General features: G+C 41.7%; 1 protein-coding gene across 3 annotated transcripts in view; it reads left to right on the plus strand.

Moving 5' to 3' along the window:
• Positions 1 to 14,952: 14,952 nt before the first annotated feature.
• SNX13 (sorting nexin 13) overlaps positions 14,953 to 16,807 on the plus strand; it is a 71,980-nt gene continuing 70,125 nt past the window's right edge. For 2 of the 3 annotated variants that reach the window (XM_082306138.1, XM_082306141.1), the window contains exon 1: positions 14,953 to 15,187. In XM_082306138.1, coding sequence (XP_082162264.1) covers positions 15,176 to 15,187 — 12 coding nt within the window. In that variant the 5' untranslated portion in view covers positions 14,953 to 15,175. The remainder of the gene's footprint in view (positions 15,188 to 16,807) is intronic. The other variant, XM_082306143.1, reaches the window with a different exon arrangement.

Consider the following 16,807-nt stretch of genomic DNA (forward strand, 5'->3'; position numbering starts at 1 on the left):
CTTTTGTAGTGCTTAGAATCATATAATTAACTCAGTATCACTTTAGGAGCCAATGCATTATGCTGAAATGCATGGGCTTCAAAAAAGAACAGGCTCAGAATTACTTGTATATAATAATTGCTCATGGTTTTTATATTAAAACCACTATGAAAAAATGAGGAGGAGAGTCAGAAGGTAATGTGACATTTTTAAACTTGAATTTGGCTCTTTCTTGTGTGCTTTCCTCAGAAAATGAGGGTTATGAAATGGTTCTGCTTCTGCAAGTTCCCCTTCTGGTAACTTGGAACCTAGTAGCATCAGTGACAACAAAAGCACTGAGGTTTCACAGTTGGTACACGTCCTCAAGTTCAATGAAAAAAAATGACACCTAGGGAGAGAAAAGAGCTGCTACCAACGTTCATTAAAAGAAAGGCATGAAGAATGCAGACATTTTACATCCTATTTAACAGAAGTGCTTGGCTGATCTACCTACACTGGTCAGCCGGCCAGCACGTGCATAACTGAGCGAGTCATACCATATGCTTTGTCTTGTACAGTCAGCAGGTAAAATAAGATAGATTTAGGATATGCTAGGTGCTGGTATATTTGGGTTATATTTGCAAATCATGGTGGACATTGGAGATATTGCTATGGAGGAGGTCAGCAAAGGTCCTAGAGAAGACCAGAGTTCTGCAGTGGGTGTGGTATATAGACCTGGGGCAACATGGGATTATTGTGAGAGTATATGCAGGACTAGGTCATAAATCCATACAAAAACAAACTTTAATATTTATTTCCAGTTTTTAAGGCAGCTTATTTTGCTCCTTATCATTTATAACTAGAGTTTGAAAGTATGTTTTTAACTTAAAATTATCAAGAATGTTAAGTTTTGTAATTCTAGGTCTTGTGGAAAGACATTACAGGAGCCTCAACCATTTTATTTGAAATCTCATACCTTAACTGAAATAGCAGGAAGCTGTATCTTTAATAAGATAACTTTTCTCCATTGTGCATTTTAGCCTTTGGATTTAAGTAAATATACATTTAGTTATAAAACAGCTTGGCTATAAATATGTTTTTATGATTGAACTATGGAATGCATTCACAGATACTTAAAGTTTTTAAGTAGACTCTGTTTTATATATCATCAGTGGTCTTCCATGTGAGTTTCTATAGCAAAATATTTCAGAAATACCAACATTCCCAAAAAGCTCTATAAAAGATCATGAACTCCATAAAAGCTTCTAAATTCTTACTATAAATGTGCGTCACTACATGAAAAAGCTACATAATCCACTTACTTTTGACTGCTGTTTGCTTTTAAAGCAATAATTTCATGCAGGAATGATGATTATTTCCCAAAATGTCCTCCATAATTAATTTTAAACAGGTTAATAGTTGTCCTTATATTTTCTTAGCCTTTTAGAACCTCGAAAATCTATTGCCAGATCAAATGCCCATCAATTAAAATGAGAGTAACAATAATCCAGTCTCTTCTCCTCCCAGTTTCTATACTAAATGCAGTTTCACAGAGGAGAAAACTTTAGTTCTTCATCAAACATTTTGAATATATTTGCATATAGAATAACCAGAAAAGACCAAATTACAACTTACAACACATTTTTATAGTAGAGTTATATCCTATGCCAAATGGAGAGTGCCTTTTCTAGGCTACAGCAAACAAAAAAATCTAAAAGTAGCATGCAACTGTAGTATGTTGTTGCTATGGGTGTTCTGCATGTCCCCTTTGATTTCTTTGTCCAGTTAAGATATGCTATTCATATACAAGGACAATGCAAGGACATTCAAAATCATGAGTCAAAATCATGAGACCAGTCTACAAACAATCTGAGATTATTTTTATAAGTGGGGGGTTGTGGGTTTTTTAATTTGATTTTTCATCATTACATCACTTCTTAAAGTTTTCTCTTCAACCACAAAATTAAGAAACTTACATTTGGGGGGGGGGGTGTTAAAGAAAATCAAGATCACAGAAGAATAAGTAAGTTTAAGATCTTTGACAAAAGTACCTGAGACACATGTGAGACTCATGAGAAAGGACAAACTTTTATACTGCCTTATAGTATTTTGCTTGGAAGTATCAGACAAATGGAAAAAAAAAAAACAGTTGTAAAGTATCAAGTGGGGCACATCCTGCAAAGTTTCATGCCCTTTCAATTCCCTTAAGCTATGCGATCTAGTGCTCTGGAGACCTTTGAAGGTGCCTGGCAGCACTAAGTCTCTGCTAGTCCATGGAGGTTGGCCTATGACTTCACAGGTGAAAATGGGGTGAGAAGCTTTTGCAAATCTATCTTTAGACACTTCAGTTAGCTATCTGATCGCAGAGTATTTCCACAAACTATAGGGGGATCCCAGAGGGTGGAAGACATGGTAGCAGGGCTGGATGTAGGTTCCTGTAGCAGGCTCTGCCTGCTTGGCACCACTGTCTGCAGGCAACAGACATCTACACAGGCTGGATGGAGGCAGCAGGTATCCCTTAAAACCCTTCAAGTAGTTTCATGAAGCCAGGTATTCTAGGGACTTATTTCGGTAACATCAAAAGCTACACATGAATGGAGGACTTGGAAATACTCCCAAGGTTGGTAAAGAAAGAAGACATAAAACCAGACAGCTATGCATGTTGAATGTATCATAGCATGCACCATCCAGTTTAGGCATAGGCCAAGAAAGTCCCTCTTTTCCACATCTGAGATATTTATACAGGGTGTCCTCAAGGTAGATTCTCTAGTGTCTAATAACGTATACACTTACACTACAACTTTTCCTCTAATCAGAAACCTGATAAGATTTCCTTATTTTACTTGGCCATTTTCCAAGCCTTGTAGGAACATATTTATTTTTAGAACTCTGGTACTAAGTTAATTTGGTTGGAATTAGCCAAAGGGCTCAAAGGTATTAATGGAAAACAGACAGAGAGATAAACATGCATGTGTGCATGCATGCACGCTCACACATGTACATATGCGCCCACACACGCAGCTTTGTTATCTTATAAAAACCAGTCTGAAAATATAATTTAAAACAAACCCTTCAGCAGTAATCTGCATGTTATACAATAGCAAATACATAAAGAACAGCTGACTATTTATTTGGTTTGGAAAATTTCCCTATGGCTCATGAAAAACAAAATTGAAATACAGCATTAAGCTTATATAGGAAAAAAGATTATTTTTACAGCCCCAGCAAGATACTTTAACTATATGCAAGTCCTAGCATAATGAAAGATTCCCTATTTGTCAAGTAATAGCATGGTGGTCCGTAAGAAACACTCATATGATATAGCATGTCAGAGATCAAAGCCTCAGTCCTAAAAGACACAGAATAACTCATGAAATCAAAATTACTGTTTTGATTTAATCCGGGCAGTGTGTTTAAAGCATTTTTTAAAGACATGCAAGCATTTCAAAGTAAACAATTTTCTGAAAGCAAAACAGGAAATAATCCGGTACCCTGTCCTTCCTCTTTTTACTTTGTAGCACACCTATTTTTGATATTACATAAAAAGCACATATCCAACCTACTAATATCCTCGTCACAGTTTTCCTTCAGTACTACTGTCACCTGTATCATATTGAAGTGGAAATAGATTTCTTTTCCAGAGGTCTTCTGCTTTGTGCTCAGTATCATATAAGCTATGACATGATTAAATTGCGCAGTCTTTTAAGATGCAGAACTCGAACTTACGGTTTTGCAGAATGAGGTCATGATTATACAATCGGTTTAATGTGATTAAACCCTGCTGATTAAATGCTGCTGCCAAATGGGTGGCATGTGCTCCTTAACTTGCCTGACTGCGCCTGCTCGAAAGCCTCAGTGCTTGTACCAGCATAAGGAAGATGATGGGAGCGAGCACCTGGGCGCACGGGGAGACAGTGTCAATTTGTGTCAGGTTAACGTGAGCGTGTAGCCATCACTGCAGGCCTCTTATCTGCAAGTCAGCAGTAGATATGTGGTTTTACTTATTTCTATGAAGCATTTCATACAGTTGGGGTACTTTAAAAAAGTGTCTTCCTTGTAACTGTTGCCATTTTTAACTAAACAACTTACAAATATTTATTATGAAGAAAGTACATTTTCTTAGTTCGACCACTGGATTTTAATGTGATAACTGTCAAACTAATGCTAATGCCTACAAACCTCAAAACTGACCTGATCTGCATAACAAGCTGTGTTTTCCCTTGTTGTTCTTGACGAGAAAGGCTTACCCCAAATACTTGTGAAGTCAGTGAAGATCTAAAACCTACAGCTTCCTTAATAATCTAGAAATACATAAAAACTGGAACCAAAAATAAATTTGGGGTTGTGTCACTCACAGCAGTAAATATAGTCTTACACATTAAAACTGAGACTATTGGAAAAAGATACAAGGGAGCATGTGGCCTACGCTCTGCCTAAAATCCTGAAAATTACACTAAGTAATCACAGGAGTAGGCATATGCACCTGAACCAACAAAATGTTATCTTAAAAACAGCTCAACTCTTTAAATTAAATGTCATTCCTAATTGGAAAACAAATCACAAAGTGCCACTCAAACTATTTCATTCTGTATGTTTAAAAAGATTTTTTTCCACATCCCTTTTGCAGTCTTTTAATCAGCAGCTGTGTACTTTACATACCTGATGAGAATGTTAACTACAAAGGAAAAAAAAGAAAATGTTCTGGGGAAATAGATGTAATTTTGCTTTCTCTAGCTCCAGTGCAGCAATCCAATTCGTTCTAGATTCATTCCAATTCATTGTAATTCATTCCACAATTGAGCTTTCTCTAGACATAATGTAAACATTTAAGAAGTTTACAAAGCTATGACAGCTTCTGTGTAACTAGCTCAGTCCTAGCTATGTGCGTCCCAATGAATTAATGCAATTCTGCTCACAGCTTTTACCTAAGGTAGGAGAAGAAAGGTATTTTTCTGTATTATCCCAGAAATAAATGTCCTTGGGTAACAAAGCTCTGTCCCTTTATAGTTATTTTTGGGTACAGAATGCTAAAGTGATAAAGAGGTCTTCTGAGTTCTGGAAGTCTCCAGATTTTGGAGAGAAGAATACTGATGACGTCCTTTGAAATATTAATCTGCTTGCGGAGCACTGTTTGGAATAGAGCTACCCAATCACAATCAGTAGGCAGGTGTCAGAAGATGTCTAAGTAAGTTTCGGTCACAATCCTGCAGACACTTAAACATGTTTGCTTTAGTTCTGTGCATTGAGTGATTATAAAAGTTATTCCAGTAGCAAAGTTAATAGATGCAAAAGTTTTTGAAGGCTGAAAGCATTAGGAGTAACAAAGATGAAGGGTTTTGAATCAGGGGTTATCTGTATCACAAAACATAAATGCATCTTCTGTACTTGCCTGGTTTTCTAAGGCTTTAGGATTCACATACGTAAGCAATTCTGTCTCAAGAGGAAGGACGAAAACTTGCTTGCCTAGAGCAGAATCTTTCATCATCACATGGCTCAGGCACATGACTCCACAGAAGGCGGCTTTAGGTGAAACAACAAAACCAACCACAGGACCTGCTATAATGATGAACTGTAACTGTATCCGATATGTCTATTTAAAGCTATTTCATATTTATTGAGAAGCTATACAGTTTAAAATTACAGAGCAGACATTTCCTTTCCCTATTAGCGAGACTGACTGACATATTAGATCCAGAAGTGCTTTTGGTAGCTACCATCAGCCTTATCCCAGAGCACCTTTCCTCTTGGAGTTAAAAGCTCTTTGGCTTGAGGGAGAGGCAGAAGATGGACGAAGCCTGGCAGCTTGCTCGCTCCCGTGGGGTGGTACCCTCCCCAGGTGCAAAGCAGAAGACATGAGCCCATGTTCATGCTCAGCCGTGAGAAAGAGATGTATTTCTGTAGGGAATATGGAGATGTTGCCACAGTAGGGGCCTAGGAGAAGAGAAGAGGGAAGCATATTCCCAGTATGAAAAAGGAGGAATAGAAGTAAAGAAGTATTAAGTCCAGATATTGCAGGGTGAGGAACAAAAAAAAAAAAATGGCACTGGGTGAGCAGAGAGAGTACAGATGGATGAAGGTGAATACTAGGAGACTTTGCAGGGAAGATATTTATTTTCCACAGCTGGATGTAGATGGGACTGTGATTTTTTTTTTTTTTTTTAAATCTTAAAATTGCACAATAAGTATATTATTCTAACTTGGCTTTGGTTTTTTTCCCCTGATATATTTTCTAAGTGTGTGGTCATTGGACTGCTCCAAAAAGGTGCAAGAAAAGATCTAGTGCAGTTGATTTATGTTTTGTAACTGGGAAATCTCTGTTCCAGCCTTGGTCTTTGTCACTTTTGCCAGATAATTTGGAGCTTAAATTAGAGAACTAGCTGCTGCTAGGGTTTTAACTCTGGAAATACTTGAAGATATTAAATAAGTTTTTAATTGCATCTTGTATTGAGGAAGAACTTGATGTAGTTAATATTGTTCGTAACTGGCAAGTTTTTAATTGAATAGATGAATAAAAATTCAAAATATCAATGTTAAAAGAAGTCATGTATCAGAGTTGGACAAAACACATCTTTGCTTTTCTCCTTTCTTTTTTTTCACCTCCAAAGCACTGGTGAGTTTGAAGTAAATCAGGCTTTTTCTGGCAGGTATATGTCAAAAGTGAAATGGTGATCCTTGTGGGAATCTAACAACAACAGGTTTATAAAAGGCTGTTAACCAATCTGTGTAAATCCAAAATCTCTTATCAGTATGATGACTAAGCAGACTGAATTTCAACTGAAAACTGCATTGCAGACTCCTGTGCATAGCTGTTTAAGAGAATTTAGCTTAGTCTGTTACTTTGCAATCTCAACTTTGACTCCAGAGTAGTCTGGGTCAAGTGATGTTTATATTCAGTGTTTCCAAATAAAATCTATGTGATTGTATTGTTGGTTTAATGTGAGGATATAATTTGACTGCAGCATCTGTACTGCTTGTAATATGAGGCATAAATAAGCCTGAAGTACTGTATGCTCAGCCTGAAGAAAAAGTGATACCCTTTGTTAAACCCACTGACAGCAAGGAGGAAGACAAAACATGCATTTTAGGCTTACAAATCCTTTTTCAAGTTGGCATTTCCCAAGGAACTATTTCAAGAGAGAATGGGAATGATCAGGAAATTACAGGATTTAATATGGAGAATTTCACTGTCCTACTTTAGGATATGCCTTTGCTGCAAGGATTAATACTCAGGTGCGTGAGTCACTCTGCAAAAGCCTATCTAAGATTATGTCTTTACTGATCCTTCATGACCTTAGATGTATTGCTGGTGTCCTCATACCAGCAGCAGTGGCATACGTTGTTCCAATTCTTTCATAATAAACTGTGGAGAAACCTGTCTGTCTTTCTGAGAACTGGATGTCAATTATGAGAACAGATAAGTGGCAATTAGTCCTCCTGGTGAAGTGAAGGAAGAACCCACACAGGAAAGCTGGCCTCCACCTCACACCTCCCTGTCTAGGTGGCACAGGTTGACAGATGAGGTGCTCTTGTGCGTTAAGGGAAAGGGGCGTACTGGCAACACATGAGTAGGAGTTGAAGTTAAGAGTGTAATGATCCTTAATTTAATCCTAAATGGTTGCAGTGGTCTTGCAGAAGGTCTCCTACCGTGTAGAGGGAGTGTTACGATCAGGGGGGAAAAAAAAAATTCAAAAAGTAACATTAAAAAAAAATCTTGTGAAAAGCTTGAGGATAAAAACAGAATCTCAATGATAAACCAAACAAACCATAGAAATCGTCAGAGGTATCAAATCTTTAGTCAAGGACACATTTTGTATATGAAATCCACACAGTTAAAGATTCTTCATAATGGCCTCTCTGACTATACGCCTAACTATGAGGAAGAGGAGTGCCTGAGGAACAGGTTTTTCTGGTGAAGGAGGGACCTGGTAGTCCTTGTAATACATGAAAAAGAATTTGGAATTGACATAGGACCAGTTTTTAACCCTCCTTCAGGGGAAAAGCAACTTACTTGTGTTGCAAAGTACATAGGAGAGAGTATTCCGGGTCTGTTTTTAACAAAATGAGAGGAAATGTCATCATTCAAATAAGCAATGATTGTTGTACTCCTCTGTATTGTCCTCTTCCTAATGCATTACAAGCAGTATTTCATTTCAGGAGTTTGGATTTCCCATGGCTCTTTTCAATGATTAAATTAAATCTCTACATTTTGTAGGGTTTTTTTGCATCAGTCTTTGTTATGACCAAACTGCTGTAAGTGGGCAGCAAAACAAACAACCAGAAGAATGAAGCCAATTTGCAAAGTGACCTCAAAGGTCTAAGCAGTGAGAGCTTCAGCGCTGAGAGCATATACAATACTAATAAACTCCTTCACCCGGAGAGAAGACACAAACAGCAGTGACGCACAATGGAAGAAAAGTATAATAAGCCCTCCGGTATCCTCACAGTTTTTTCCAAGTCCTACAAATTTATTATAATTTACAATATTTGGCGTCTTTCTTAAAATTTGTGGAGGCATGTCATTAAATGCGAGAAGAAACAAGCTTTAAAAAGAGTTTGTAGCCTTTATGATTGCAAAGCAAAGCCTGAAAATATGACTTGACTGCTTCTCAGAGGTTCAGGAAACAGGGAAAATGTAAACAACTTTCATTTACAATGTCATGATTCTTAGAGCTTGGCTAATGGCTCTGAACACCTGGGGCTGCTGATACTGCAGACAGAATATTTATTTTACTCGTAGCTATTCCATTCTTCTCATTTTCTCCCCCCATCCACCCCCCATAAGCAGATTAACTGTCTTAGAAAAGTTGTTGATTATGGATTAGGCATTTAAGACTCAGTGGAAAACATCACTTAAAGAAAAAAAAAAGGAAAAAGTTTTAGAATCACTTCTAATTCCTTTCACCCTCCCCAAGATAATGCATTAAACTACAAGAGTATTTATCCTCTGCTCAGCTTTTGGTTTTAAAATATATTTCCTAGCTAAAGAACCTCTCATGTCATGCGTTAACTGCAGTAGAGTTAGTCAGATTTCTCAGGCTTCTCAGGATGATTATCTTCATCTGGGTTTATGTAAAGAGGACATCATCAATCCCAATTTTGCAGAATATAAATATATGGTAAATGGAGCTAAATTTTTTAATGCATGGTGAATAGCGTTGCTTCCTACTTGTCTTTCTTTTCCCAGCTGTCAGTCTTATTTAGTGGGTATTTTCCACCAAAATGTTTTGGATATAACCCATTTTGTGTTCTCCATGCCACTGGATATCTTCATTTTGGTCTTAAGTCACTGGCAAAGTTCAGTATCACCATAACACTTTATCACAGTATCAATATCACTGTAATCACTATTAAAGCAGTATGTAACCTGAAAATTCAGGCCGACACTTCTGCCTGGAAGGATAACCATGATATAATGACACAAACAGATTCTTCTTGCCAGAAAAGTAAACTGAGTCCACTGGGTCTCCAGCACTGAACAAAACTAAAACTTTTGCAATATGTTCTAAAAATGGCCATATGTATGCTCGAGAAGATACCTAAAGGAGGTACTTTTCTGACCTGTGGGCCCATCACTTAGGCTGATCTACCTGTCAGACACATTCAGGAGTTCAAATCTCAGAAGAGAAACCATCCAAACCCTTTTGCAACAGGTAGTTGCTGTCTTCAGGTCAAGCGTGGTTAACAGCAAATACTCTGAAGAGCAACAGAAATATCTTCAAACCACGGAGATATCGTCTCATGACTCCTGACCCACTTGGAAGGAGGGAATGAGATCATTTACTATACTGCAGAATAAGCATTCCATTTAACAGATTTGTCTTCAAATTAGTGTATCATCCAGATAAAGAATCGCATTGGTTGCTTCCAAATGAATTTTAAGAATTAAGGTGACTCTTCTAAAGAGTTTTATATCGTATCTTGCTCCCCTCTGTAGCAGCGGCATGCAAATAGCATAGGAAGCCTTCTGGTTGTGTGCATTATTTTCACAGAAAATCAATGGCGAGAAGCTAAGCAGCTGATGACTAACATCTATGTTACAATTCTGAGATGACTCTAGTCATGTCATTATAGACTTCTGAAAGAGACACCATTATAATTTTGAGGCACTTTCCTTTGTATTGAGAAATATAGTTTATCTTTATTCTAACACTTGCTTAGACAACGAGGATTAAGCTGCTAAGGCAAACAGTGTCTGTCCTAGCTGGAGACAGCTGTTTGAATAGCAGAAAGTTCAGTACAGTGAAGAAATGTAAGCTGGCAAAAGCTTTAAAAGAGATTTCGGCCTCCAATAAAAAATTCTGAGAACACAAACAATGGACAGATATTGCATCCTTATTGCAAAGGATGAAGCAGGAATGACACCTGATGCTTCTTCAGTAATTATTTATCTAATGGCCAGCATTCACATCATATTGTCTAGAGTGGCCCTTTCACATACACTTGCATTTTCTGGCTGTGCTGCATCTTAGGTGAATACTGAGAAATCAGAAAGTGAATGAGTTCTTTAATTGGAAATTATAGAGTTGTGACCCTGATCAGAAGCAAAACTTCTGATCAGGCAGCTCACACCAAAGAGCTTAGAATAGGCAACATCCTGAAATAACAGAATATTCAAATTTCACACATAAAAGACACTCTGAGTTCCCCTTTCAATCATGTTGCTGTGCAGATTTGTGGGGTCATCTGATCTTACTCGAAAGGCAATGGAATTCAACCATAAAGACAGAGTTTTTAAACAGTGAGACTGAACACTTGAAACGTTTAATGACTACACATTCTTCAGGCCTCCTCCACCCCACCTTCTCCCCCCTCAAAAAACCAATCCCCCAAACAACCCTAAGCGAACTCCAATCATACTGCCAGCCTGAGCTATGAACAACTTAAAGAGAACAGAAGTTAAACTTCGGTTTACGTCGATTGGTTATGGATAATCAGAGATAATTTATAGTATACAGGAATAATTTTGTAAAAGATCTTTTCTAGACTGTAGAGAAAGGTACAAAAGTTCAGGCTTGTTGATCCAGTTAGAAACAGTCTACTAGCCTTCGTAATGAAACTGTTTAGTAAAGCAAAATTGGTCTGTTGTTTGGTCAGTCTGTCCCTCCCCCAACCCTGCCTATTGTTTCCCCTTTCCTTCACTTGTCTTCTTGTATATGCCAAGAGGACATATCCTTTTGCCCTCCAAATGCAGGTTACTGCTGTTTCAGAGGTTATCTTGATGGCAATTAGGTCACCAATTTCATTTTTCGTAAGCTGGTGAACTAACAGTTATTTAGGTTGTGGGGCTGCCCTCCTTTCAGTGCTGGAAAATAATCTGTGCTCTTTTGTGCTTCGCTGCAAGTTGGCACAGTTGCTCTTTTATTGCTAAATCTTGCCTGTGCCCCTTCTTCTGTGTGTGCTGCGTCCGCCCCCTCACAACTGCATTTTTGTTTCTGAGCCTGCCTCCCAACTTAGTGTGCTTACTATGCTTCCCTTTACAAAAATCTTTATAAACTTCTGGATGGAAAGCCTGCTGGTGCTATCCCTGTCTCCTCCTGCTCTATTTCAGATTTTAATGCTGTATTCATCCATAATTTCGGTAGATGCTCCCCGCAGCTTCCAGTGTCTGCAGTGGGATTTCAAAATGTGGATCTTGACCATCAGCCAACTTTCTTTTCTTATAGTCAGAGAAAACTGTAATAAATGCAAAGAACACTAAGACGTTTGCAACAGGTAGGAGTTGTCTTATAAAGATGAAGGTATTTGCAGCCATCAGCACTAATGTACTCCTAGTTGAATTAAGCATTTTTCTAGGCCTATGAGAAAGAAAAGTTTCTGAGTATTTTCTCAAAAACTTTCTGCCAGGTTTGCATTTGACTACAGATATATATACTTGCCCTAACACAGTTCTTTGCAGAATGCTTGTGGGTTTGTGGAAGTGACAAGAAAAATAACGAGTGCGCTGCTCTGCCTGGACGAGCACGGTGCTCATGTGCCTGCACCGCTTCTGTTAAGCACGCTAGCTCGTTGCACCGCCAGTCCCAAGCTGTATGTGTAACGAATGCACAAGGATAAAATGTAAGGAATATGACTCTCTTATGGATGACTCGTCAAGTCTAATAGCGTTATTGTCACTTGAAGATGGGCTCAGGGAAACAAATAAGTGTTCAAGTGTTTCTGACCTACCATTGATAAGCCTTTCAATCACAGTTGAAGCCTTGTTTCCAGACCCGCTCATACTAATTTAGAAACATCCTCCTCCCCAGAAAAAATAAACAGAATTCGCACCTACATTTTTTCAGTTTATTCCAAGAATGGGAACAGGCAATGTAACTGTTTAATTCCTCAGTGATGGGCAGCTTTCTTTTCTCGTCCTCCTTTGTGCTACTCCCAGAAGACTACTTTTTCAGGAAGTCTCTCATATCATCCTCTTTCCAAGCTGCTGCCTCTTCTCACCTCTCCTTTACGCTGCTGCCTCCCCTTCTGCCTTGAGTCTGCTTTTGTGTGGTGCAGTCCTCCCTCACAGCCTCATTGCTGCAGTTGCAATTACACTACCTTTCCCTTTTGAAGTTGAGATGGTGTTAACCAAAAATTAGAACAACGGATTAGAACGTCGATAACTATTTTGCAACAATATTAAGGCTATGCTGACAGGTGTAAAATCAAAGAACAGTTTTCAGTAGAAGTATTGGTAGGTTTATTCCAGCAGTACAAGAACGGAAGGTGCTTCCCTGACTAGCTTGCTGTTGGGCTGCCAAATCCCAAGCAGAAGGAGGGGCAAATTCAAATTCAAGTACAAACTATTATTTGTGACTTCATCTTGCTGTGAGATTTGCATAAGATTTGCTCTTCTTTTACATCTAGCACACTTAGGACATATACAGTTCTGCAGTAAGTTTTCAAAGGTGATTGATTACTTCTTTTGAGAACTTAACCTGATGTGTCTAAACATACGAGGTAAAGGAATATGGTGCCAAGAGACAGTTTCTTTTGCTAGATCATCATCTTGCTTCAACTACTATCATTTATATATATTCATAAATATCATGAGACTTTTACCTCCTGTTTACCCCTTACATTTTATAAGCTGGGTAATTTATCTTATCAGTGCATGACACTGTGCCTTGCCCAGAGAATCTATTTATGACTAAGTGACATGGCAAACAGTCAGTGTTTTCAGTATTTTGATTCTATTTCCTACCTAGCTAAGTATGTGTTGATGTTTTTGCATAATTACACAACTGATGATTTACTGAGCACTCTGCTATATTATGGGTCCCTTCAGGGTTTCCTCTACCACAGACCTGAGCACAGGGCATTATTTGGCTGAATTGAAGTGTGATGAAAGCCACGAATAGAGAACCACAGCTGTATATATACATGACCATCTTCCGAACAAGCATCTACAGAATGCTGTAAATAAATATTAGGGGACCAAAGCAATACAATGGAATTGGTATTTCACAACTCCCATTGCTCAATATTTTTGAACATTTGTTAATTTAACAAGATGGTGAAATACCATGTGCAAGACCACTGCATGGTTCTGTTATTGTTTAATCTATTGTTTAAAATAGAGTTGTGCGTGCTGTGAGATTTGCATTTTCTCTGAGGGATCAGCTTGGAGGAAAGAGTAATGCTAACATGGAACATTCAAAAATATAGACTCAGAAGTACAAAGCTTGCTAAATACTTCAAAAAAGTTAATATTTTGGATTATTTAGAAAAGGCAAATGAATGATTATGAATATTGAGGGTCTGCTTTTTTGAAAGGGTGATCCACGTGACTAACAGCTGGGTCTCTGACAGGGGAAAAACAGTTGTATGAGTAAAACTGAAACTCAGTAATACTCACAAATAAAACTAAGAAGTGGGCAGCCTTGAAGTGCTAAGTATTTAACAATCCCTAGGAAAGTTAGAGAACTTCTACAAAACCCACCAGCCTTAAGGGCTGCCTAATGCCCTTTGCACCTCCGCAAGAAAAGGGGCTTTGCTTTAACTCGGGGAGAAAAACCACTGTAACCGAAGAAGGCTGGTTTTCTTCACATTATAATAGTAGTGTTGCTTTTCCTCCATCTTCACTGCTAACCATTACTACTTCTTTGGTGTGCATTTTCTGTTATTGGCAACGCAGGAAAAAATCCCAGCTTGTTTCTACTCTCCTAATGCAGCTAAGGTTAACTTTGTAACTTTAAAGTCTAGTTAAAAAAGCAAGCAAGCAAGCAAGCAAAAACCCACAGAACAGTGTTTAAAGGAAAAGCAACAAGTTTCAGCCAGGAATCTTGCCGTGTATTCAGACACTGAGCTGTGGGGGTGCGTAGCCTGGCGAGCAGGGCTCGCTGCTCCGGGGCAGGCACGGCTCCGGTTCTGAGGAGATGTGTTTCAGTTCCACAATTTACACCACTACTTAAGAAGACTGTAGATAACAGACTTATAGATGTCTGTTTCTTAACATCTACAGCAGGGAAACACATGCAGCGCTGCGTATGTTGCTGGTGGATGACAGGCATCCTGCTTGGTTAGAAATTTAGAAAAATATTTCAATTAGCATCCTCAGAACAGCTGCCTGGCACCGAAGAGCCCAGAGAGAAGCCACACCAGCGTCTCAAGGGAGACAGGGCAAAAAAAAATCCTCACAGCAGGGCGGCCTTGACAACAACGTTTCAAGTTCTGCTGCTCTCAACTTCTCCCTTCGGGCCGCGCAGCGTTTCAGGGCCGCTGCACCGCGGGGCGGGCTCGGGCTCCGGCACCGACCCCCCGGGCCATACCCGGCCCCCGGATTTACCAGACCGCGGGGCCCCGGCGCCTTGCCGGCCGCCACACCGCAGCCCTGGGGCCGGACCCTGCCGCAGGGCCGCCTGTGCTGGCTATGGTCCCCGCGGCCCAGGTAGGCGGCGGCGCGGACCGGGCCGGGCCGCGGCGGGGCGGGGAGGGGAGCGAGCCGGCCCCGGAGGGGCGGCCCCGCGCCCGCAGCCCCAATGGGCGGGCGCGCCGGGCGGGGAGCGGCGGCGGCGGTGCACGTAGCTTTCCCAAGATGGCGGCCTCTCCGGACCGAGCTGCGAGGGCGGCTGCGGGGCTGGGGGCGGCGGGCGGCCGCTGAGGGAGGCGGCAGGGGGCTGGCGGCGCTCGCCTCGCCTCGCCTCCCCGCAGGGTGCGGGGGAGCTTTCTCCGCGGCCGCGAGGCTTCACCATGCTGCGGGGCTAGAGCCGCCGAGGCGCCGCAGCGCAGCGGGGTAATAATGTTAGCAGAGGTAAGAGCCCTGCCGCGGCCGGCGCGGTGCGGGAGGCGCGGGAGCGGCTCTCCGTCCGCCCGCCCGCCCGCCCGAGCGGGCGGCTGCGCGCCGCGGCGGGGAGGAGGCTCTGCCCTCCGCCGGGGCCTCCGACCTGCCTAGGTAGCAGGCAGCCTCCCCCTTGGCCGGGGAGGGCAGAGGCGCCGGCCAGCTCGCCCAGGGCAGCGCCCGACCCCTCTTATCTCCCCTCCCTCCTCCCCGGCCGGGCGCTGCTCCCCCGTCAGGGACCGGCAGGGCAGGGCGGGACGGGAGGGGGCCGCTCCAGCGCCGCGGCGGAGCCCGGCCCGCCGTGCCTGCTCCGTGCGGCAGCCGGCCGCCGGCCGGGGCGGGCCCGCCCTCCCCCGCGATCCGCCGGCGGCTGGGCTTTCCCGCCCGGCGAGGGGCCGGCGGGCCGCTCCCCCGCGGCGGGCCCCGCTTCTGGAGGAGCACACCTGGTGAGGAGGCGGCCTGCCTCGGCCCTAGGCCTCGCCGGGGAGATGTCCCCGCCCGGGCCCGAACGCGGGCTGCGACTTCAGCCCCTCTGGCCTCCTCCTCTGCGGTAGTTTCGTAAAGGCTCCCTGTTTGCTGTCTGCTCAAACGGCTCAAACCGAACAGTTTCCCTGTTGCAGGGCTTTGTGGTTGTAGGTAACTGGTAGAAGTTACCTGCCTCGGTTCGCCTCTCCCTGGGAGGGGGTTTCTGTCCCAGGGCAGCTGGCCAGCAAAGCTGTCATGCAAGCAGGTATTTGAGGGTCAGCGTGGCCTAGAAGTGGCTGCTGTGTCCAAAGGTGCTCTCAGAGGGGGAATCTGGCGGCGTTTTCTAGTTGCTGGAAATGAGACTTTCCCCCGTACTCAGTTTTCTCGAAAAAGACTGATTGATTTTCTATTTTTAATATGTCAGCAAGGTGTCTGGCTATAGCGATACTTCTCCAACATGATGATTGCATTGCCTGTGTCTTATAATTTGTCATTTTATCCTGTGGTGAAGGTTATTTGTCCAAAACTGAATTGTCTTAAATCTTGAAGGGTGAAGGCTTGCTTTTTGACACCTGAAAAATTTAGCTTTGCTTTCCTGAATGACAGCTAAAAAAGTATCCTGAAGCTTTCAATTTGCATCAGTTCAAAGTTTCAGGGCATTAGGGAAGTGGTTCTGTAGTGCCATGAGCTCTCAGGTTTCCCCAGGAGGGTAAAATTTGCCAAGTGAGTGAACCTGTAAAAATACATGACCTGTTTTTGCATGAAGGGTATTTGGTCGGTGGTCAGGGTTAATAATCTGCATTAAATAGTGTTGGTGAGTGTGATGCGTAAGCATTAACCACAGTAATTTAGATTATTTTAAGGGTGGCACAGAACGTTCTGGGTCAGTGCCTGATACTGGACTGTTTGTTCTGTGTAATGATGGCTGTGTGTGCCTATCCAAGACACTTAATTGTCTTGGAATTAAAAATTGTTTTCTAATAGCGCTGGTGTAGCAGCATGGATGACACTTGCTCTGTTGGCTTTTTGAGGTAAAAGCTAGTGCTTACGCGTGTGATGACCAGTTATGATACTTAGCCTTGGTGTCTGGAGGACTGGGTTCTGATGTTGTTCACTTCTAGTTCCTGT

Source organism: Platalea leucorodia (genome assembly GCF_965183815.1).
Source record: "Platalea leucorodia genome assembly, chromosome: 1".
NCBI classification, from domain to species: Eukaryota; Metazoa; Chordata; class Aves; order Pelecaniformes; family Threskiornithidae; genus Platalea; species Platalea leucorodia.